General features: G+C 45.7%; 1 protein-coding gene across 1 annotated transcript in view; it reads left to right on the forward strand.

The window, feature by feature from the left end:
- Positions 1-16,197, forward strand: part of LOC147457446 (dynein regulatory complex subunit 7-like) — a 318,156-nt gene extending 301,959 nt beyond the window's left edge. Inside the window, exons 28-30 of the mRNA XM_086512336.1 lie at positions 13,957-14,190; positions 14,561-14,704; positions 14,806-16,197. Coding sequence (XP_086368462.1) covers positions 13,957-14,190; positions 14,561-14,704; positions 14,806-14,988 — 561 coding nt within the window. The 3' untranslated portion in view covers positions 14,989-16,197. The remainder of the gene's footprint in view (positions 1-13,956; positions 14,191-14,560; positions 14,705-14,805) is intronic.
- The last annotated feature ends 284 nt before the right edge of the window (positions 16,198-16,481 follow it).

Here is a 16,481-nt window from a genome sequence, read left to right on the forward strand (position 1 = left end):
AAATGGCAACTGACCTGGCACTATGTACATACATGTAAGGCGGATATCGTTGTTTTGCAAGAACACAATCAGCATGACTTTGCTGGTTAGTGTTCTTATTTTGTAGGTCATTGGATTGCATATGCTAGTTTGCAACATTACTCAGGTTTATTGATGCTGGTTCGGCATGAGCTTCAGTCGGTTCTCTTGTATAATGATCCGCACGGCCGCTGAATGGTTATTCAATGCTTGTTGAACGATCAGGTGTATGAATTTGGCGGCATTTATGCATATACATCATCTAGACAAAGGGCTACTCTTTAGCGAGACATCTCTTCTCGTTCATGAACTTCAAATGCATTCCTTTGCGGTGATTTTAATAATGCCCCTGAGATGGCTGATAGTACCACTGGTAACTCACATATGTTGTTTGCGGAAAGGCAAGAATGGGATAATCTCTTTGCTTCGACTCAAATGATTGATATATGGCGGCATTTGCATCCAAATGCCTTTGGTTTTACTTTTCAGCATGTTGCCCACTTTTCGTATTGAGCGCGGTTGGATAGATCGTATATGCTTCATGTGCAACAATATGAGGAATTTGTATGTGAGGTCAACATTGATTACACCTTACAGTTATCAAATCATTACCCTGTTTTGCTGAATGTGAGTTTTGTGCAGACTCTTTGTGACCGGGCTCTTCCAAGGAAACGTTTGCTACTTATTAACAATGCTTATCTCACTCATGAGGTTTTTCGTGACATGATTTCTGAGGTTATTCCCCCTCTGCTTGCTCATATGCATCTTGATCTTGACGCTGCCTGGTATCGCTTTGTTATAAGGGTGCAAAGTGTTATTTGTGACTATGGCATGCATTACATGCAGTGCACTCGAGGGGATGTCAAAGATGCGAAGCAAGCTTGTCAACGGCTGCAAGCGTTGGCTGATTTACGGCCTCTGTCTAATTCTAAGATGTCGGAGTTATGTGAAGCTTCTGTGTGTATTCAATGTAATGACAAGCAAAAGCTTGCTAAATGGCAGGCGCGTGCCCGTCAACAGGCTTTCATGGATAAAGGAATGTGCTTCGAAGCAATCCTTTAAGCATTTGCATCATACAAGACTCTCACAAGCAATCAAGCGGGTTATGCTTTCTTCGGGTGTTTGGACTTCTTCAAAACAAGAACTTGCAGATGCTAGGTGTTTGCTGCTCCTTCTCAGGCATCTTCGGTTGCTTGCCATGCGCGTCAATTGATGCTTTCTTTTGTTACTCTGATCATATCCCCGCATGGTGCATGCGTCCTTGAGAACCCCTTTACTGCTTCCAAATTGCATAGTGCATTGCTTGCTTTGGGCCGTTGGCGGTCTCTCGGCTGGGATGGGCTTATTGTGGAATTTTTCCTCTCCTTTTGGGAAGCTCTTGAACAACTGCTTCTTTTTATGACAAATGCGGCGTGGGAGGAATAGGATTTGCCTCTATCTTGAAAAGAAGGTTTACTTAAATTGTTGCCTAAGCAAGCGCTTTGTGAGCGATTCTCTCGTTGGTGTCCAATCACCTTGATGCCGGTGGTTTATAAGATATTGGCTAAGATGTTGGCGCACCGCATAAAGGACCATCTTTTTGCAGGACTCCATCAGGCTCAATAAGGTTTCATTCCACGTTGTCAGAGTATGGATAATCTGGCTAATGTTATGATTGGCGTGGAGTATGCTAAGTACACTCAACAGGATGTGCTGGTTATGCAAGTTGACATTGAAAAGGCCTTTGACACTGTGCAGGCGGACTTCATTGGCGCCACAATGAGGTGCCTAGGGTTTGGTCCTAAATTAGCCAATGTGGTTTATTTTTTGTATGCATGTAGCACGTCTTCAGGGATCTTGGAAGGTGAATTGACTGAATCTTGGCCTCTTGGTTGTTCGGTCAAGCAGGGTTGCCCCCTTAGTGCTCTGTTGTATGCTATTGCCACTCACCCGCTGTTGACTTATCTCAATCACTTGACCTCTGTTGAGCGTCTTCATGATCTGCGATTACCTTCGGGCCGTACATTTGTTGGTCAAGCTTACGTTGATGATTCGTTGTTTATGCATGGTAATCAGCGGGCGGATGTCAAAGTGATTATGGAAGCCTTGGAACTTTTTGGCGTTGCGGCTGGACTCGGAGTCAATTTTTGTAAATCGAAGCTTCTGCCTCTTCGTTCTTGTGATCGGCATAGTCTGTTGTGGCCATGTGAGATTGTGTCTTCGAATGTAATCACTAGGCATTTGGGTTATCCAATTGGCTGGAATCATAGTTACCCGGAACGGGAACAAGAGGGTCCGGAACGCGACGGGAACGGGGAGGAGGAGGGGGGGAACAGGGCCGAGACGGTCGACTAAAGAAAGGCTTGAATTACCTCCATTCAGCTTAGTCCCAAATCAACTCCAAAATTTCCCGCAAACTGCCCCAAATATGTCTCCCAAACAGCCCCCAAATGCCTACTTTTTTGCGCCTACTTTTGCCCGTTCCCCCCGTTTCGGAACACCGTTCCGGTTACACCCCGTTCTGGAACAGTGTTCCATCCCCACTCTGTTTCGGGAAACAGGCTCGTCCGGAACGCCGTTTCGAAACGTTTGGGCTGCGTTCCGCCTATTCCCTGTTACACTGCACTGGCTGGAATGTCACTCACTCTCAGAAAGTAAATTGGGTTATGCAACGTTTGAATGCCAAATTGCATTACTGGAAGCTATCCACTTGGCCCTTGCATGTTCGTTTGCGAATTGTTCAGAGTATCTTGTTGGCATATGTTCACTTCTTCTTGCCACTGATGCATTGGCCTCGACGATGTCTTGATTCTCTTATGTCGGACATTATGTTCCATTTGTGGCGGACTCGTGCTCTGAAAAGAGGTTTATGCTTGATGTCGATGGAGAAGCTTTGTACTCCTAAACGTCTTGGCGGTCTTAATATTTTGGATTTGTGCAGGCATATTTTTGCGAGAAAAGCTATGTTGTTGCCTACTCTTGTGCAACAAGTTCAGCCTTGGACTTAGATGTTTGCATACCTCGGTCAGCATGTTGTTACTTTTGCTTTTGGCCATTGACAACCATCTATCTGGGAGTTGGTTTTTGGCAAAATGGAAGGGCACATTCCTGGATGTCCTCTTGCTTCTACTTTGGTATCTGCCTGGAAAGAGGTTACGATTCATTTATCGTGGAATCCTCGGCAGGAAGGTGATTCAATTCGTTTGGAAAGTCTCCATTGGAGTCGGGCCTTCTCTCTTACTTTGGTCGACCGTTCCCCTCGTCAGGCTTACTTTCTCTTTGGTCGGTGGCATTCGTGTGGTTGAGGATATGGTCGATGAGGCTAGATATACTTTTGACTTTGCCTTTGCCGCTCATCGTTTTGGATTGGGCATGCATTACCGTCAGTTTTGGAGAGAGCTTCAAACCATGCTACTCGGCCTTTTGCCTATTTCACCGTTGTCTGATGGTGACCGCATGTCTGATTGGGCCCTTCGGGAAACGCCTTTTCGAGATATTTTTGCAGGTCGAATTTATGCTCTTCTTCTACCACAACCATGGCTTGATGGTCATTATAATGCCCTTTGGCGAATGCACAAATCTGACCTCTGGTGGAGGAGGCTCCTCTCTGCCTTGTGGAAAAGCCATTTGCCCTTGAAAGAGCGCCTGTTTCTTTGGCGTTGTTTGCTTGGAGTGCTTCCTGTCGGCACTTTTCTTCGGGCGCGTCGTATTCACCCTTCTTCCTGCGTTCGTTGCTCGACTGCAGAAGAGGATATTTGCCACTTGTTGTGGGATTGTTGCGTTACTAGAGACTTTCTTCACCGTGTATTGGCTTGTTTGCGGCTCCGTTTTCCTGGGGTGGTCTTTCACAAAAGGTTCTGGGTATTTGGCATTTTCTCACCGACATTACAGCGGTTTGCGGTTTTCTTTATGTGGGTCAGATACTGGGCTTTTTGGACATTGTGGAGCCAGCGTAATACTTACATGTTCCATCGTACTCATGCAAACCCACTCCCAATCTTCAAGCTTTCTCTTAGGCAATCCTTAGGGTTTGCTTTGGAAGTTGGTGACATCACCATAGAGATGCATCAGCTTTCTTATGAATGTTTCTAGCTACTCTCTACAGCTAGGTAGTTCTGTGTTCTTCCTCTCGTACATGATCCTTTCAGTGGGTTTTCCTCGCTTTGAGGTTTCCCACTAGTAAATTAATCAAATCGAGTTACAAAAAAAAAAGGTGTGTGTGTGTGTGGTCCTCCTGGATGAAAATTGCAGCTTTCGTGTTGCTATGCACTTTTCATACTTCAACTACCCCCCACTAGGGTCGTTGGTACTTGCCATGCTTGAATAGTCCTTTACTAGGGTCGCTTGGTACTTGCCATGCTAGAACTGCCACCTGCCATACATGGACTCCAGCTCGCTTGAATGGACTGCTACGTCCTATGCATGGACTCCAATTAACTTGCATGGACCTTCTGAGTGTCCACCTGCCCTGCATGATCTGCCCGTCGCTAGGCGCCAATAGTGTTGTCCCTTTCTCTGCATTCTTTGCAAGTCTATGAGTCGCCCTATATGCTCTGTCTGTCTCCCTTCTTCTGGGCACCCTACACAAGTAAGCACATGTACTTCACAAAGTGCAATCTCCTACAGCTCTCCTGTAGCGTCTCAAGTGGTTCTTGAAATTTCAACAAGCATATCGAATGCATTCAACAATGGGAGATATTCAGTCTTGTCCATGGCTATGGCCAAATCGGTGACATTCCCTCCCCTTAAAAGAAGAGTAATCGTCCTTGATTACCTTGTAGACAAAATAGAACTTCAGTAACTCACCTACACAGTGTTGGCCCCTCAATAGGCGCCCCTTTCGGTATTTGTTTTAATTATGTAAAATAACAGCAGGCTTAAGGGAGATGACGCCTTGTTTTATGAGAGCGGGCCGGGGGAGAGTATGTCAAAAGACTAGAAGCCTTTCAATTGGCTAACTCAGCCCTTTAAATAGAGGTATGTGTGGGTGTGTGTGAGTTTACACATAGCCCAACTGCCAAGTATCTGCACTTTCTTCTTCTGTGTGAGCATTTAATGGGCTATTTTGGACAAGTGGCCAGTTCCTCATCTGTGTGTGTAGTCACCTTGGCTGAAAATGACAGCTTTTGTGTTGTCATGCACATGCCATGCTTCGATTGTCCCTCGCTAAGGTCGTCTAGTACGTGTCATGCTTGAACTGCCCTTTACTAGGGTTGCCTAGTACTTGCCATGCTAGAAGTGCTATCTGCCATGCATGGACTCTAGCTGACTTGCATGGATTGTTACATGTCATGCATGGACTCCAGCTAACTTGCATGGGCCTTCGGAGTGTCCACCTACCTTGCATGCTCTGCCAGTTGCTAGGCACCAATAGTCTTGTCCCTTTCTGGGCATCCTTTGCGAGTCTATGAGTTGCCCTGCGTGCTCTGTCAATCTCCTTTCTCTTAGGCGCCCTGCACAGGGAAAGTACTCTTCACAAGCAACACAATCTCCCACAGCCGTCTTGCACGTTCTCAAGTGATTCCTATAATATTTCAACAAGCATATCAAATACATTCAACACTTGGAGATAATCAGCCTTGTCCATGGCTATGGGCCAAATCAGCGACAGAATGTTTGATAGGTTGGCATATCTCATGTCAGCAAATGACTCAATGGGTGATGCAAAGGCTAAATCAAAAGCTTGATTACTGGAAATTTTCTACATAGCCACTCCTGTAGCAGGGCTGCAGTGTCACTGTCATGGGACAAGCAGTTAGTTGCAGTTGGCTCACACTGGGCAGACTCTCACCTGGGCAGTGACATGTGGCAAGTGTTTCGGATAGTGGTCCAGTGGACACTGTGGCTTGATCACCACCACCTCAGTTAGGAGATAGGCTTAGCTGGATTGGGATATCTACCAGCTATTGGTGGCTCTTAGGAGATACATATGAGTGGTTGGTTCTAGTCGTCGGTACGCAACATCATCTACTTTTGTATGGTCAGTCATCTAGAGTCTCTTATCAGAGTTGTACACAGCACGTCTGCACCATCCTTGCACAATTGAGCCTCGACACCCCCACTGTACCTATGAGATCTAGGCTGGAGCTGAGTGTGCTGCCATGCTAGAGTCTGCATCTGCTTCTTTGAGTTTGTCGATGTTTGTGTTGTTCATGATCTGCTGAGTCGTATTGTTATTGCTTTGTTGTTTTTGCTATGTTGTTCTTTGTCTTCTGTGTTTTCATTTGGTGGAGTGAGATATCACGCACATTGCATTGAGGAGCACCTACTATAGAGGGCACAACACATTATCTCCGCTACAGGTGCTCTCATTTTTGGCACGCCTGTTGGGACCTCAACTGAAATCTCACTCCATGTAGAGAGCAGAGTCAAGTCAAGGAGCTGCTGAGTTCAGCTCTCTACCTATCTTGCTCTATTGGGTTCGACTGTGTCCGCTTAGTCTTAGTTCTAGACCTGCTGGTCTAGTCTCTCTAGTCCAGGTCCAGCCAAGTGATTCAGTCACTCGCCTTGGTCTAGTCTCTCTCGTCCAGGTCCAGCCAAGTGGTCCAGTCTCTCTCTCGCCTTGGTCTAGTGATGATTGGGCCAGTTTTCAGCAAGTAAAAGGTCTTCATGCCCAAAGCTTGGGTGGGCTTTTGGTTACTACATGATACGTACAAGGCAGTCAAAAGAGCGACAAAGCCCGCTATTAAGTCCTTTGAAGTATTACCACAGAAAGCGTCAACCCTTCGTGCCAAGCAGAAGTTCACCAACCCCATTACCCCTACCTTCACCCTTAACCAGTTCTACACCTCCCCAATCACCCCCCTCAATAAACTTCTCATCCCCTGTGTTACAACAAGCTCCATTGCAAACAGCTCCATCTCCTACACATACAGCAATGGAGGAGCTCACAAGTGTTCTAGCAAAGGTGAATATTAAGTTTCCTACTTTCAAGGGTCTCTCCACAGAGGATGCTGACGACCATGCCCGGAGGTTTGTTTCTCTCTACAGGTCGTGGCCTCAACCGAGAAGATGCCTACTTAGTACTCTTCCCATCTACCTTGGATGGCTTAGCAGACAAGTGGTATAGTTAGTTTGCCGAGAACCACTTTGCTACTTGGGCCACTTTACGACATCAGTTTTGTGAAGCTTTCACACCAGGGGACTTCCAGGAGAAGGTCCTGGATGAGTTGGCCAACCTGAAGCTCCAACCAAATGAGACTTTTGCAGAGCTCATGACCAAAACAAAGTCTCTGGTGGCCAAGCTTCCTCAACAACCGGGTGAATTTATGGTTAAGAAGTGGGTGGAGAAGGCTCTTTTCAAAACATTCCAGCAAAAACTCAGAGAGAGTCTCCGACATGACGCCACTCTGGAGGAGTTTGTCGCGGCTGCTACTAGGATAGAAGGAGCGAGGAAGTTGTTCACCGACCCTCGAATAGAGACCCCCTTAGTGTTTTCGGAAAGTCCTTCTGATCCTTTAACTTCTTTATGCGGGGAACTGGAAGCCCTAAAGTTATAGCGAGCTCTTCAAGAGGAGAGGTCCTTCTCTCAGACAGGAGAAGCCTCCACATCACGAGGCTTTGGAACAGATCAAGCGTGAGCTAGAAGAGCTCAAGTCTCAGCAAGAGACTTAAGGCTATGGTTTGGTGTAGTTCATGCGGCTCTCCAGGGCACCCTCCACATGAATGCCCCCTTCGGGTTTACTGCCACTTTTGTGAAAATTCTGGACATGAGGACAAGGATTGCTACTACCTAAAGGGATTGCAACAAATACAACAAAGTCTTGGTCCTAATGTTCACCAAGGGCCACCACCAACATCCAACATGGTTTCCCCCTATGGGCATCCAAACCACATGCCACCTTTGCTGATAGCCCCTCCTATGCAAAGTATGCAGAGTACTTTACCCTCTTAGAGATTTTATCATGCCCAGGCTCCCTCATCTCCTCAAAGCTTCTATGCCTCCACCTCTAACTCCATGCACCAGGAGCAAGGAACACCTCGCCCTTCGACTCGCCCATTGAATCGGCCTATTTTATGCTACAGATGCGGAGACTATTGACACTATCAAAGCAAATGCCCTCTGCCAGAAGGGTCCCCTCCCTGCCGTCATTGCCCTGAAACGAAGGATCAATACAGTAAGGATTTCCCTAAACTTCATGCATCCATGGCTTCGAACCCAAGTCAAAGCCAGAATGAGTTTACTTTTCCCAAGCTCAATTTGATAGCAATTAGCACCATTCCTTAGCCGTCTCCTTCTGCCCATGTGGTTACCCCTCGAGATAAATTGCAGTTAGTACAGGAGCCAGCGGGCGTCCTCACTCGGGCCCAGAGAGCTGCTATCGGTCTTAGCATTCCAGCAAGTTCAACTCCCCCTCACATTCTCACAACAGTGGATACCCTGCCTTCAGGTGCTGACAAGCCATCCCCTAGTGCCAAGAAAGAATCCAAATCTTTGCTCTCCGATATTGATGAAGCTTTCTTGGAAGCAGTTTCCCATGTACAGAAGATCAAGGTACCAGAGAAACCACTGGTAGAAAAAGAAAAGCTTACAGCAAAGACAATCTTGAAGAACACCTTCCAACAAGTGTCCCTCTATGACATGCTGCGGCTAGATGAGAGTTTTAGAAGTGACACTCTTGTTGTTATTCAGTCACTTTACCCCGGAGCAAGTCCTAGTGGCGGGCACCTCCGAGTGCGACCATCAGAGTCCTATATGATATCCCATCCCGCTGCTCCCTCACTGATTATAGAAGCCCTCGTCTCACTATGTCCGTCTTGGGGTGGCAATTCTCAGAAGTGATAGTGGATGGTGGATCTGGCATCAACCTGATGCCCGAGTTCACTATGTTAGCTCTATGTCTACAGCCTACTCGCCCTGTTCCCTTCACAGTTACATTGGCCGACAAGCGGACAGTCTACCCAGTGGGGATAGTGGACAATGTGCCTCTGCAGGTACAAGACTTTACTTTTAACTTGGATTTTGTTGTGGTTCGTCTTCCCCAGGTTGAGGGCGGACACACTAAAACACTTCATGATTGGGAAAACGACGCCTTGTGGATACGTACTCCTTGCTCCCCAAGGCAACCCATTCGCCTAGAAGTAGGCATGGATCCGGTCGTACAGCATAGTTCTTTGTCCCTAGAAACCAGCTTCGCATTGGAACAGCCTACTCCACCTGATGGGTCAGATAAAGATCTGCTGGAGTGGTTGGACGCTACCAAATCTATGCCTTGTTATGGAGTCTCTATTCAATCTTTGCCTAAGGGCACACCCTCTTCCAATGTTTGCACGGCAACTCAACTCAACGAGCCACCTGATTCAGCTCAAAGGGTGGAGGTCACAAAACCTACTCACCATGCGCCCTTGGTGGAAGCCTTTGGATTGGGTGACCCTCCGAAGAATCATGGTATAGGAACCACATCTCCTCTACAGGAGTCCACCAACCCCTCATCATCAGCCCCATTGGTGTCTGCTTCTCTGACCAAGAAGAAGCTTTCCTCTGTGTCTATCGAACTTCCCTTCATCGAACATCTTCAAGGCGGGTTAGCCTTCAAAGTAAATGTCACACCCTTCCCTAACCTCTCCCTTACACACTCCCTCCCCCCAACTCCTCGCCCCTACCCACCCCCTCTCTTCCCCTCGCCCCTACCCACCCCCTCACTCTCCCTCGCCCCTACCCTCCCCTACCCTCGCTCCTACCCACCCCCTACCCCTAGCCCTCGCGCCCTCCCTCCTCCTCGCCCCTACCCCCTATCCCCCCACCCCTACCCACCCCCTATCTACTCCCCCTCTCGCCCCTATCCTCTCGCCTCTACCCACCCTTTCCCCCCCTCGCCCCTACCCACCCTCCCTCCCCCTCTCGCCCCTACCCACCCTCCCCCCCCGCCCTATCTACTCCCCCTCTCGCCCCCTCGCCCCTACCTGCCCTTTCCCCCCCTCGCCCCTGCCCACCCTTTGCCCCCCTTGTCCCTATCTAGCCCCCCCTCACCCATACCCACCCCCTCCCCTGACCTGGCCCTATCTAGACCCCTCTCCTCTCACCCCTATCTAGCCCAACCCCCTCACCCCTACCTACCCCTTCCCCTCTTCCCTAGCCCTCACCCACCTCCGCATTCACACAGGACCATTGCCTTGAGAAATCAAGAAATTTGACCATTGCCTTGCAGTAAAAATTTTAAAAATAATAAAAAATTAAAAAAATTTCTCACAGGATTAATCGTTGCGGCAACCCCTCAAACCAGATATTTCACGATTGGCCACATGTACACTAGCTTTGGGGGATTTGTTCATCTTGGAAGTCTTCAGTTTCTACTTTCGGGTCAGCTTATATCATTGAACCGGGATCGTTACTTCTTCAACACATCTTGCAAATATCGGCATTGCTTCAGAGGTACTTCCTCCTAGAAACTCAAAATCTTCTCCAAACATCACTTCTTCAAACAGAGTATTGCATTTTCCTTGTGTTTCACTGTTCTCTCTAGTTTCATTGTTCTATCTCACTGGGATGGTGAGTGGTCTTGTGGCGGGCAACTTGTAGCAGGGCTACAGTGTCACTGGCATGGGACAAGCAGTTAGTTGCAGTTGGGCTTGAGTTCACACTGGACGGACTCTCGCCTGGGCAGTGTCACATGGCAAGTGTTACGGATGGTGGTCCAGTGGACATCGTGGCCAGATCACCACCACCTCAGTTAGGAGATAGGCTTAGCTGGATTGGGATATCTGCCAGCTGTTGGTGGCTCTTAGGAGATACATATGAGTGGTTGGTTCCAATCGTCGGTATGCAACATCATCTACTTTTCTGTGGTCAGTCATCTAGAGTCTCTTATCAGAGTCTGCACCATCCCTGCACAGTTGAGCCTCGACACCCCCACTGTACTCATGGGATCTCAGCTAGAGCTGAGTGTGCTGCCATGCCAGAGTCTGTATCGGTTTCTTTGAGTTTGTCGATGTTCGTGTTGTTCATGATCTACTGAGTCGTATTGTTGTTGCTTTGTTGTTTTTTGCTCTGTTGTTCTTTGTCTGTGTGTTCATTCTGTGGAGTGAGATATCATGCACATTGCACTGAGGAGCACCCACTATAGAGGGCACAACACATTATCTCTGCTAAAAGTCCATATTTGTTGGGTTCAAGCCCTTATTGGTCAGCCCGTGAGAACAAGTCTCAAGGCATGCAGGTATAGACCATTAGTTAGTTGAGTTTGCATGTGGAAAAAGGTGAGGTAGACATCATCCTCCAAAGGCTATGTAAAGGATTCCATTAATAAAATTAGTGTAGCGTGTTTTCCTTCTTCAAGCTGTGTATCAAGTCCCTCTCTCTCTCTCTCTCTCTCTCTCTCTCTCTCTCTCTCTCTCTCTCTCTCTCTCTCTCTCTCTCTCTCGCCTTCTACTGTGCTCAGCACCACGCCATGGCCCTTGGGCTGCATCCCCCATAGCCTCTCGTTCCAACAACTGGTATCAGAGCGTGTACTCGGTCTTGGCTCAAATCAGCACGCGGATACAACCCCTTACACAGGCAAGAGAAAGCGCGCCTGCTTTGTTAAAGTCGCCAAGTAGCTTGTATTTCAGATTGCGCGCTAGCCAAGTCAAGCCAGGAGCGCTCACAATCTCCATCACAATAGATGCGCCTCAGGTTCTCTCTGTCTCTTTGTCAAGCTGCATCAAAACGCGCAATATTTGCATAAGCCTATTCGCCCTGACTTGTTGGTGAAGTTTCGATGCTGCATCATCTTCCCAATTTGCTTCTACTAGTTGCTCTGAAGCTCTTTGGCTCGATCGTCTGCGCGCTGCAACCATTACAGAGTTTTTATTTTCTTTTTTGTTTTGAAGTTTCAGACTATCTTTGAACCGGCCGCCTTTGTTGAGCTTTTGGGCTTCAAGCAAGTGCGCATTCTCACCCTCGCAATTTCATGCTTACTCCTTCTATAGTATTCGGTGCTCCTTAATAACAGATTGAGGATATTAGCTTTGCGGTCTTGGCTATCAATAGCTTTTCGAGACACCCTTGGACTGCAGACGATAGAATATCACAACACTGCCTTGGGGCAATCCTTTGTCAGAGCATATCAAAAATGTGGTAGCTTGGCTATAAAGGGCAGTACCTTAGCCAGCAGCCTTGCCTTAGCTTTGCGAGTGGAAGTTAATCGAGTTTTGGCCGTTGCACATGATATAGCACTTGGAAAGGACTTCAAGCAATTTATGAAGGTCATGGGAGTGTTGTGGGGACTCTTGCGGCTATGTTGGTATTATGCCTACACATATTGGTATGTATGCAAACTTTCATTGTTCAAGAATTACGAGACATCGATGCTCACAACAACCAAGACAGATTTCCTTCGAGATGAATTTACATCGACTTGTTTGGTTTTTCGAAACCGATTATCATCATCATTATTTGTTTTGTCCTATTTTATGTCAGTTTTTCTACAGTCTATTGTCAAAAACAATCATATATTTCCTGTCAAAAGCCTTGTAGCCGGTTATTGTCATGCTATTTCACTGTATGCCAAATTTTGTACGGGTTATAGACACTGCCACAAAGATAAGTGGTAAGACCTCCCATTTTATCAGTTCTCAGCCCATTTTTGCACGCTCATGAGGTTACTGGGTACACCTTAAACCCAAGGTTTGGCAGTGAACCAAAAACTCCACTTTTGGTAGCTAATGTTTTGACCTACACCCTATCTGTTCAAGGGGGGGTTACTGATCTAGCACCAGGTTATGGATAAACCAAAAATCCTTGGTTGTGAGGAAACCTAAAACTCACGGTTGACGAGTATACCAAAAACTCGAGGTATCATGAGTTGCTTGTCCAGTTCGGGCTTGAGGGGGGATTGTTGGGTTCAAGCCCTTATTGGTCAGCCCGTGAGAACAAGTCTCAAGGCATGCAGGTATAGACCATTAGTTAGTTGAGTTTGCATGTGGAAAAAGGTGAGGTAGACATCATCCTCCAAAGGCTATGTAAAGGATTCCATTAATAAAATTAGTGTAGCGTGTTTTCCTTCTTCAAGCTGTGTATCGAGTCCCTCTCTCTCTCTCTCTCTCTCTCTCTCTCTCTCTCTCTCTCTCTCTCTCTCTCTCACCACCGACAGATCGAGGAGATCCGAGCCCGGGAACGCCGTGCCACGGAGGAGCGAGTGGCTCAGATGAGGGCTGACCCGACAGCTTTCATCCGGGTAGCCTTGGCACCAGACCCACCCATGTACCACATCTTACACCCCCCCATTAGTACAGGATGGAGCTAGATAGTTTGATGCATTCTCATGATTGTACTACCTTGAGCATACAGACATGCATATACCCCTAGAGATAGAGCTCCATCCCTCCTCAGATACTCCACTACCTACATTCAGCTCAGTTTTGTATCAATTTTGTTTCATTTGTCTTTCCGATAGACGGATGACATACACACAATGTACATTTGATTTGTCTCATAGGCCGATTTCGGCCTGACATAGACGTTAAAAATCTTTCTTTCTTTCTTTCTTTCTTTCTCTCTCTCTCTCTCGCCTTCTACTGTGCTCAGCACCACGCCATGGCCCTTAGGCTGCATCCCCCATAGCCTCTCGTTCCAACAATATTCATTTACGGATTGTACAAGCTATTGTTATGGCATATATTCAATTCTTTCTGCCATTGATAATGTGGAGGAAAGTCGACATAGATCATTTTATGTCTTCGGCCATGGATATTATTTGGAAAACTAAACATGCTAAAAAGGGCCTTCACCTTACGTCTGTCAAGTGGCTTTGTTCTACAAACAACATGGCAGTTTGAATATTCTTAGTATCCACATTCATGCATAGGCACAAAAGGCTACTAGAGTTGTATCTACCACTAGTAATTCACTAGTGATTTACCACAGAAAAAAAAAAATAATAATACGTGTGATTAGGCTGCAACTTTTGTGTTATCTTTGTATCAATTTGAGACTTTTAAGCTTCTCTTTTATGATCCGAGACTAAATATTGGCACTTTCAGATAGATCCATTTACCCCAGAACAATCCCAGTTTGATAAATTGGATGAGTTCCATTCTCTCGTAATGGCTGAGCGCGAAGCAATCAAATCAGTTCGTGATACAGAGCGGGAAATTGAAGAGATTTTACAACAGCGTTTGAGAGAAGAGCAGAATGTGGTTTTGATCACACCATATATAGACATAGCATGTGTGAAGGAAGATGACCTTTCCCAAGAAGCAGAAGATGCAATCAAGGTTCAGCCTATTTTTTAGTAGAATTGAAAACTAGGAATCATAACATATCGTTTTAATTCTTGTAACAACTTTAAACAAACAGCAAAAGTCTACGCCAGTGCTCACATATCCTGATTGTAGTGTACATTTTCGGGTTTAAATTGAAAATCCCTGTTGTAATTTCATTGGGTCAAAATTGTGCATTTTAGTTAAAAATTGCTCCAAAATTGTTAGAAATTCCGGGTGACCTCATCAGTTTGACCTTAGAAATAAGCCCAAGAAAACAGTTCTTTTCGAGCACTGGTATACATTAAGGCAACAACAGATTCTGTCTTCACCATACCAACCTTTTGTCAATGTATGACTGTCTCATTTTGCTATATTCTCACAGCTTCCAACTGATTACTTGTCACCTTTTCTACCACCTGGAGTGAGGCCAAGGCAAAAGCTGACTCGGCAACAAATGCTAGATGTCAGAGATAGTTGTTTAAAAGCCTTGAAAGAGCGCTTGGTCAATAGAGCCACCATCATCCAAGTAAGCACAGCTGAAGCTTCTCTTGATACTGCAAAATTGAAATCTATGTGGTGTATTGATGTTAAGTGCATTCAAGGAAGGTTCTCTTTTTTTTTTTCCAGACTCGTTACGATGAGGAGACCTCTGCTTTATCGAAGAGGCGTGCCAACTTTGAAAGAGATAGGGAGCAGATGACAGTTGAAGATGAAGAAACTTACAACCTGGACTGTGAGAACGCCCTGTTTAGAATCCGCATACTGGAGTTCCGCGCAAAGCAACACGAGGAAGAAGCATTGAAGAAGTAAGATAAAAATTTCCTATTATTCTTAGAAGTGATGTCACAAATCCAAGAAGCTGTAAGATGATGCACTAAGGTTGTAGTTCATCTCTTAGGATGTGGTCACGCATGCATCAGTTATCAGTAATATCCTACAGATATAACTACACCAAAAGCGGCATAGTTACAAAAAGATTTCCTAGTTGGGTATAAGGCAAAATAATTAGTGCTGGAGTGACCATGCATGAGGCACAGGTATTTTAAAAAGTAACTGATGATTATCCACCTTGTGACCACTGCCTTGGTAAGTCGAAGGTGAGGTGCTTTGGATAACATTCAGCATTAGTTTGGTTGAACCTATGGGCAACATGGAGCAAACGCTTCACCTTGCAAATCTTGACAGAAACTTAAGGTGTTATAAAGACCCTTTCTATAAATTAGGATCAGAACCATTGAAAATATTGACACAGTGAGCAATTGACAGCTCAATATCATTGAATGAGAGGGACAATATATGCAAACTGACAATATTCATCACTATGTAGAGTGGATACTTCGATGAAACTGTTGTCCCCTCTCAAATTCACACATTCAGCATTGATTCCAGATGAGCATAATATTCAGAAGAGAAATATCGGCAACCCATCGAGTGATTATGCAAACTTCATTTAATCTAATCATGGATGACAATTTTGCTGATCATTCAAAAGCCTATGGTTTCTTCATCAATGTTCATATCATCACAATGTAGGTCAGACTCGGACTATCCTCTATGAAGGACCTTTACATGACAGCTACAAATTAAGAGACTGTGTTACTAAAAGAATCTTCTTGATTCCTCGTAACTTCAGAAGGACTGTCTAAATGTTGTGCACCTTCCTTCTGACGATGCCTACTGTAGACAATATGCACAAACTATGGGTTCAGAGTTCTGACTACGCATGTGACACTTGGCTTAAAACTGTGTCTGGAGCACATTGTTTTATCCATTGCATAGCTACATTGTGAAAAAAGGTCCATTCCTCTCTTGCTTTACAATACATACTGATTGAGAGGATTGTGATTGTGGGGCACTATTAGCTCCATGTGCGCACGAGCATGATGCAGACTACTTGGGCGAGTATCATAACACGAAAAAAAAAAAAACAAATCATGGCTTCTACTCTTTTACCATTCAATCCTGTTTCCGTTTATTTTGATATCCAAATTACGATAATCGACCATAATTCGACAGAAACTTGAAAAATTCCTTTTCTTCCTAGGTATCTGGAACTTGAGAAGAAGCTTCAAAATGATCCACGTCTTGCACGGCTATATCGAGCAAGCTCTGCTTGAAGAGAAATAAAGATTGTGAGCTTCAACAAAGTATCCAATAGGAAAAGGGTAGTGAGAAGTCATTTGCATGTGAGCATGGAGGAACAGAGCGCGAAGAAGAAGAGTGATAAGCCAATCAAAGCGCCAGGAAAATGTACAAAATCCAAGTTTCGATATACTGAACATGACACCACAATTTTGAGACTG

The sequence above is a fragment of the Adiantum capillus-veneris genome, chromosome 5, assembly GCF_014529385.1.
Source record: "Adiantum capillus-veneris isolate H3 chromosome 5, ASM1452938v2, whole genome shotgun sequence".
Classification (NCBI taxonomy): domain Eukaryota; kingdom Viridiplantae; phylum Streptophyta; class Polypodiopsida; order Polypodiales; family Pteridaceae; genus Adiantum; species Adiantum capillus-veneris.